This window comes from Fulmarus glacialis, unplaced genomic scaffold, assembly GCF_000690835.1.
Source record: "Fulmarus glacialis isolate BGI_N327 unplaced genomic scaffold, ASM69083v1 scaffold11320, whole genome shotgun sequence".
Lineage (NCBI taxonomy): Eukaryota > Metazoa > Chordata > Aves > Procellariiformes > Procellariidae > Fulmarus > Fulmarus glacialis.
The window spans coordinates 1-8454 of NW_009189599.1; the positions used below are offsets into that span (position 1 = coordinate 1).

Genomic DNA, 8454 nt, shown 5'->3' on the forward strand with positions numbered 1-8454 from the left:
CCCTCATCCAGATCATTGATGAAGATACTAAACAGAACTGGCCCGAAAACTGAGCCCTGGGGAACTTATGACCGGCTGCCAACTGGATTTAACTCCGTTCACCACAACCCTTTAGGCCCAGCCATCCAGCCAGTTTTTTACCTAGTGAAGAGTATGCCCATCAAAGCCATGAGCAGCCAGTTTATCAAGGAGAATGCTGTGGGAAACAGCGTCAAAGGCTTTACTAAAGTCTAGGTAGACCACATCCACAGCCTTTCCCTCATCCCCTAAGTGGGTGACCTTGTCATAGAAGGAGATCAGGTTAGCCAAGCAGGACCTGCCTTTCATAAACTCAAGCTGACTAGGCCTTATCAGCTAGTTGTCCTGTACGTGAAGTTATCTTCCATGCACTCCAGGAACCTCCTAGACTGTTTCCTCTCTGCTGTATTGTATTTACAGCAGACATCTGGTAAGTTGAAGTCCCCCACAAGAACAAGGGCTAGTGATTGTGAGACTTCTCCCAGCTGCTTATAGAATATTTCGTCTGCCTCTTCATCCTGGATGGGTGGTCTCAGGCTCCCACCATGATACCTGCCTTGTTGGCCTTCCCCTGATTCTTACGCATAAACACCCAACCCTATCATCACCATCATTAAGCTCTAGACAATCAAAACACTCCCTAACATACAGGACTACCCCATGGCCTCTCCTTCCTTGCCGATCCCTTCTGAAAAGTTTATAGCCATCCATTGTAGCACTCCACTTGCGTGAGTCATTCCACCATGTTTCCGTGATGGCAGCTATCATAGTTTTCCTGTTGCACAATGGCTTCCAGCTCCTCCTGTTCGTTGCCCATGCTGCGTGCACTGGTATAGATGCTCTCCAGCTGGGCTATTGATCCCACCACCTTTTTTGGGGGAGAAACCCTAATTGCTACATGACCATTCTTGGGCGCTTCCGTGGTTTCTAATACATCTATAATCCTTGCGTCTTCGCTGCCACATGGATTTCCATCCCCTGCCTCCACTGAGACAGCAGACCAAAGGACCTCGCTAGCACACCGTCCCTCAAACATTGGCATGATGTCCCCAGGCTTATCTCTAGCGAGCCTGGTTTTATCCCTTTCCCACTTCAAATCTAGTTTTAAGGTCTTTCAATGAGCCCTGCTAACTCCTGTGCAAAGATTCTTTTCTCCCTTTGAGGCAGGTGTACCCTGTCTGTTGCCAGCAGGCCTGGTGTCGTGTAGACCAACCCATGATCAAAAAACCCAAAATTCTGCTGGTGACACCATGGTTGGAGCCAGGTATTGATCTGCTGGCTCTTCCTGTTTCTTCCCTCATTATTTCTTGCAACTGGAAGGATAGAGGAGAACACTACTTGTGCTCCTGATCCCTTAACCAGTCGTCCCAAGACATAAACATGGTGACCATTAACATAAGCTTGTTTGGAAAGTAGGATGAAAATGATATATAGATTTGGTACTTTTCTGATGTCCCATGTTAACAGAAGATTGATTCATTCATATGAGCCAGAGATGTTATCTTATCAGAGATGCGAGAGAGGTGCTAAATGTAATGTTTTGACTTGGGATATTCTTTCACTACATTGTGCCTGATGGTTATGACGTTCCCACCTACCTAGAACAAACAGCTTGAATCTGGTATGTTTCTTATTCTACCTAGGTAGACACGACACCCACCCAGTTTCTTGACTCTAATGTTTATGTGTGGGACGTTCACCAGACGAAGAAGCTTATTAAAGTGGATGGAATTTTCACCTCGAAACGCAAGCGTCACTGTGTTGACTTTGCTGCTATCAGGCTCCAGATCTCTCTTCTGCAAGAAATGCATGTCACACACTTCCATTTTTCACTGAAATGGTCTTTAATTCTTCCTTTAGGTAACTTTTCTCTAATCAACCACACACTTGTACATTATTATCAGTGTTTTGCTAGTGAACTTCTCAGAGTTAACATAACTCCTGTTGTTGCTTTATGGCAACCTATGGCCGAGAATCAAGAGCTTCCAGTTTCCCTTGCCAAATATGGAGCTTGGGAAAACCCAGAAACTGTTCAGGCTTTTGTTGAGTATGCCAAATTCTGCTTTACAAGTCTTGGGGACCATGTCAAATTTTGGATCACAATGAATGAACCGTCTGTGAAAAACTTGACATACACTGCAGGGCACAACCTGTTGAAAGCCCATGCGAAAGCATGGCATCTTTATGACAAAGAATTCAGGAGATCTCAGAAGGGTAAAATATCTATAGCTTTGCAAGCTGACTGGGTGGAACCAGCTTGTCCCTTTTCAAGGAATGACCAAGAAGTTGCTGACAGAATTTTGGAGTTCGACATTGGCTGGCTTGCAGAGCCCATCTTTGGGAATGGTGACTACCCACAGGTGATGAGAGCATGGCTTCACCGAAGAAACAGTGTTGACCTGTATAATTTCCACTTGCCTTATTTCTCAGAAGACGAAAAGAAGTTAATCCAGGGCTCATTTGATTTTTTTGCCTTGAGTCACTACACTACTACCCTTGTGGGCTGGGAGAAAGAAGATGCACTAAAATATGACCACTATCTTGAAGTTCAAATGATCAATGACATCACATGGCTGCATTCCCCCAACAGAGCTGCAGTAGTGCCCTGGGGACTGCGTAAATTGCTCAAGTGGGTTAAATCAAAGTATGGCGATGTCCCAATTTATGTTACAGCTAATGGAATTGACGATGACCAGAATATGGTTCATGATAAGCTCAGAGTGTATTACATACAGAATTACATCAATGAAGCTTTAAAAGGTAAGGAACCATAGATGGTTTATATGTTACAAATCCCAGTATTAGTATACAGTGTGTTATGGAGTATGTTTAACTTCAGAAAAATAAATCCTATGTAGAATACTCCATAAATTAATTGTTATTACAGGATAACAGGTAGTTTTTCCTTTGATTTATGATTGATTGGTGTTACTAACATCAGGAAGACTGACCTTGCACATATTCTGCATAAGACAGCAGAAGAACTTTTTTGTGGATTCAAGAAATTTAGGTAGATGTTATGTGAGTAGCTCCACATGTGTTTAGTCAGATTTTCTTCTTACTGCACTTCTACTGTTGTTTTGCTTTTTTGCTTCTCTCCACTGAGTGCCTCAGGGCTGGGTATGAGTTCTGTTCCTCAGCTGTCTCTGTATCTTATCCAACACAGTGATCTTATCCAACAGTGATCTTCATAATAATTCAGCTATCTGCCTCATTATGCCATTTCCTGGACTCTTTCCTGCTATTCAGAACCCAAACCGGTCTTTTTCTCTGTCTCAAAGATTCATAAATTATAAGGCAAAAAGGAGGCATTTTGTGTCATCCTGTCATACAACACACTGTTTTTTTAAGAAAAGCAGAAGACTTGAATGAGGTAATTTCTACTGATGAAGAATTTTCTACATCTCACTGTGAGCTGTTGCAGCATCTAATTATTTACTGTTTTTACACATAAGTGTGTGTATAGATATATATAAATCTTACTTCTAGTATTAATTTCTTTAGCTTCAGCTTTAAGCCATTTTGTTGGGCATTTCCATGTATTTTACCTATGTAGGTATTCAAAGACAGAAAACAAGCTCTCTCTCATTTATCTCTTTGATAAATAGCAGAAACAAAGCTCTTTGTATCCCTTACTATAAAACATCATTTAGAACCTTTCAATTATTAAACTTTTTCCTGTTTGCCAGCATTCTTCTTAAGAGGGGTAAACCCAGACCTGGACACACTGTTCCTGCCACGGCCACACCTATATCTCAGGCAGGTATAACGTAACCTCTCACCCTTTTACTCCTCTTTCGTACATCTAAGCAGCCCGTTAGCCATTTTGGCCATGGCAGCAGGTTGATTACACACAACTCTGTGGTTACTTACTGAGATTACACACTCGGTTACAGATTCCTGCCACCCAAGCAGAACTTCCTCTATCAAAGTATGGTCTGCTTGTTCTTTGACATCCTCACATTTGGTCATGTTCGAATGCCAGTTGCTTGTGCAAAACTTGCTACACTAGCTAAATTATGTCCCTAATCTTTGTGTTATTTGCAAACTTTGTGAGAAATAGTTTTACTTCTCTTTCAGGTTGCTGATATATTTAAGATAATTAAATATCTTAGTGCTAAAAGCCAATCTCCATGACCACAGTAGAAATACACCTACTGTGACACTTACTTACCTGCAATTACATTTCAAGACTTACTAGTTCTATTTGAGACCATTTGAAATCTGTTTATTATGGGCTCCACTTGACCTCGTAACATTCTATTTTCTTGATCCAAATGCCGTATAATACCAAGTCAGTTGCCTTGTGAAGTTTTAAGTATATTACATCAAACATCATTGCTTTTATTGATCTGCTGATCTCATTAAAAAGATGTCAAGTTAGTTTGACAAGATTTATTTTTCATAAAGCTAAGCTGATTGGTATTAATCATATATATCTCCTGTAATTCTTATTTATCAAGCCTTATATAATCTAGTCCACTCTTTTGCTAGGTAGTGAAGGATGGCTGGAAGTTCCATAATGTGCTAGGTCATCCTGTCCACTCTGTTAAGTATTGTCTTTAACTTCCTCCTGTGTAATTTCCAGCTCTTCCATGAATTACTGAACATCAATATTAAGTGCCCAAGAGTTCCTTCTCCAGCATTTTGACGCACTGGCTGCATGTTTTCTGCATCTGTAGTTAAAAACGTATCTTGGCTATATTTGGGCTTATGGTTTCCATATATTTCTTCTGTATTGCTTCTCTCCTTTCTACTGTAGAAAGAATTTTAGACTGTACCAGTTGTTGGCACTTCTGTTTTCGAAGTGTGTATGGATATGGACTTTTCTCCAAGCTCACGTTAGCCAGAACACCTGCACATCCCCCTGTTTTTTACAGAACTTTGTCATTCGTACTGATCTGGTACCAGTCACTGGTATCCCCCAATCACTTCCTTCTCCCCTCTTCTCTCCAGCCTGGAAATAGCTCCTATGTTTTTCAACTTAACCACCACACGTAAGCCATATTTTCCTATCTTTCCACCTTCTTTGTCATGGATGAATGTGTCCCTGCTAACTAGCCATAATACTTGCCCTAAAGTTTATTCTCCCACTTTTGACATCATACACTCCTCCATAGTGTTTGGTCCGTCGGTAATACCAGCTTTTTCATTCTCTTTTCTTCTCCCATTCTGGTATTGTGCTTTTGTCCATCTTGTCCTTACACAGGGAGCAAGCTCTTAACCTTGGCATCATGACTGATTCAGGTTTCTCCAAAACTTGCATTTTTTCTGCAAGACTCTGTGCAGAGGGTTGAATTACAGATGAATTACAGATCTCGTGTCCTTGCCTCAGTGTCACGCTGGAGAGGAATGAGAGGGGATTTGGTATATGTGTGCTCTCGCCTTAAAGTTCCTATTCTGCCTTCTTCCTCCAGCTGGTTTCAGGGACTGCATGTGGCAGCATTTGTGCATGTAATGTTGCTCACCTGCATTGTTCCAGGGGAGCCAACAGGTTTGTGCAGATAAATGATTCCAGAATACAGTACGGGACCCTTTGGTCTGAGGCTGTATTTTTAAGTGCTTTGTACACTGTTTAAGTACATCTTTGCCAACTGAAAACGAAGAACAGCAGTAACCATTTATGTAACACCATTAAATCCACATGTGGTTTTACAACACTAACTAATTATCCTGCGTAGCAGCTCTGTAAAAGGGCAGGTAAATATTATTTCATTTTACACCTGAAAAGTAGGTTAGAGGTACTAAATGTCCTGCGTGTGGCTGCAGAAATAATTTTTTTCAGAGGTGTATGAAAATTCAGCAATTGTTAGCTTTCAGTCCTGTGTTCATCTGCTAGAAGATGTTGCTTTAATTTGTTAAAATAGTGATTTTGAAAGATAAAGTATTACAGTTTGCATTTACAACTATGGATTGATTGGTTTTGTCAAGCAGGACTGATGGCTTAAGGTTAATGCTCCAGCTGCTGGACCTCTTCCAGTAGCAGTATGGATTGTGGACATGTTCTCAATAAAGACTAATACTGGTCATCTTGGATCTGAAACTTGGGTCAATAACAAGAGAGAACTATGATCTGCATAACCTTTCCACTTGCACTGGTGATATCCCAGTACGTGACTTTAGCATGGACGCGTCTTTTTCTGGTGTCACTGTATCTTTGCTAGTGAGAAGTGCAGCCTGATGTCCTCCATTCCTTGGCTGTCCTCATCAGGAGGTGCTCTGCAAGGGAGAAAGAGCAATCAGAGAAACAGGTTGCAGAAATCCAGGTGCAGGAAAGCCAAAACCTTTATTCTTTCATACATAAAAAAGAGCCATCTTTTCATGATAGGCTCCAGTCATGCACTCACAGCTGTGTTTACCAAGCACAAGGAAATAAATTACAGGATACTCACAGATCACACTGTCTGGCAATGGCTGACAAATTCTTACTTTTTATGACAAACACTTCATAGATGTACGTGTGCCTTACCTTATTTTAGGGAAGAGAAGTGTAGATGTGGATTTAACATCCCCCTGCCCCTGCTTTATGTATTGGCATATGGTACTGCTCTTGAATGCCAAAGTGATGTTTATTCATTGCTTCAACCCGTTGTTTTCTTTCGCAGCTTACACCTTGGATAATGTTAACCTGCAAGGATATTTTGTCTATTCTTTTAATGACAAGACTGCTCCTAAATATGGTCTCTACAGTTACGTTGCAAATCAGTATGAACCAAAACCTTCTATGAAACATTACAGAGAAATAATTGACAATAACGGTTTTCCTGGTCCTGAAACTCCTGAGCTGCTGTGCCCAGAAGAGATTGCCTCGTGTCCTGAATGCCACTTCTTCCGAACCAGAAAATCATTATTAGCCTTTATCTCTTTCATATTTGTTGCTTTTATTGTTACTATATCCTTTATTACTTACTACTCCAAGAAGGTAGAAAGAAGGTATAAATAGAGCTGCCCTTTTGAATACATCACTCACTGCCCTTTCTCTTGCATCCCCTTGGGAAATCTGAAATAAGAGTGCACAATGTCGTGATTGCTTCAGCGCTAGGAAGGCATTTACAATCCCTGATACTGCAGGACACTGACACTGGGAAGAGATTGCTAGCATATGGCTTCCAGAAATCGTTTTCTCTGGTTTAGTACGTTTGGTTTATGACCAGTCCTTAATTCCTGTGGTTGAAGTTATCTCACAACTTTCCCTGGGGCCTTTTGTTGAGTAGATGCTTTCCCCTCCTTGGTTTTCCCTCGCTGAGTTGGACAGGTAAAAGTATGTTTTGAAGACACGGAGTGATGGAAGAGCCTGAATGTCAAATTCTCTAAGTGAAGATTGGGGAGAAACAAAATGGTTTACTTTTCCAAATTAGAGTTTAATGCTGATGTTGTGTGATCAGAGCAAACACCTGACTGGAGCAGGGAACGTGACTGAGCAGAGACGGAGGAGAATTGCACAAAGCAGCGCCAGGGGAAAGGATACCCGCTTTCCTAAAGCAGATGCAGAGGGAAGAACAGGGGGACACGAGCCTGTGTTGCTGAGAGATCTCGGTAAATTAGTTAACTACTACTCAGGTTGCTGACGGCTGTATCTGACTTCAGGATGTCATTGGGGAACTTCAGCTAAAGGAACTGTGTCTTTCTCAGTGGGGAAAGCAGCAGGGGTATGTCCAGGGATTGTAGGGGTCATGCCATCGGATGGGAAGAGATGGAAAGCGTGAAAGGGCTTCTCTTTGATTTGCTCAGTAAAAAAGCAGAGAGCAGGAACTGGGATGTCCTTGCTGTCTCGGTTGTCAGACAACTCTGTGCCTGACCCTGTGCCCTGTTGCCCTGTACCCATGGACACAGCAGGGCTGGGGCACCCCGCTTCTGCCCCTCTCGCAGCAAGTTGCACGCAGCTGGCACTCTGCTGCTGCCCGGCTGCTTACCTGCTGCAAACTTGTGGGTGGTTTAGTAAGATGGTCTCTGCATGCCATTTGTGTTGAGTGTGGAGACTTTAAATCCCAGCATTTGGTATAATAATCCAGCACTTTATTGCGGCTTTTGCCAAGGTCTGAGATCTTGGAGCTGTTGCTCCAAACCTCTTCCAGGTTGGCTGGGGGGTCTCCTTTGAGCAACTGGGTCTGGCCCTGGCAGCATTTCATCCCAAAGTATTACTGAATGTCTGCAGGCCTCTCATTTTTCTCTCAGCAAGATAAATCAGCAAAATATTAGCAACATTGTTTATTAGTAGGAATAGAGAGAGAATGGAAAAAACCCTACGTTATTTTGCCTGCCTTGTGAATCACTACATTAGGAGTGTCCTCGATATAGAGCAGTGAGGTAATTTTTCTCTGCTTTCTAACTCTAGGCCTGCATTGCCTTCAGCTGTAATTGCATTTTTATTGCTATGTGAATAATGTCAGTCACTGGAAAGAATATTTTAAAGGAAATGTGCTTTTGTTAATTAAG

The 8454-nt window shown here is 42.0% G+C and overlaps 1 protein-coding gene across 1 annotated transcript; it reads left to right on the forward strand.

Moving 5' to 3' along the window:
• Window positions 1-1661: 1661 nt before the first annotated feature.
• Window positions 1662-6961, forward strand: KL (klotho; the record flags this gene model as incomplete). The annotated part of the gene is made up of 2 exons (XM_009582726.1): window positions 1662-2778; window positions 6624-6961. Coding segments are annotated over 2 exons (1455 nt in total), but the record flags the coding sequence as incomplete, so codon positions are not given.
• Window positions 6962-8454: the final 1493 nt, after the last annotated feature.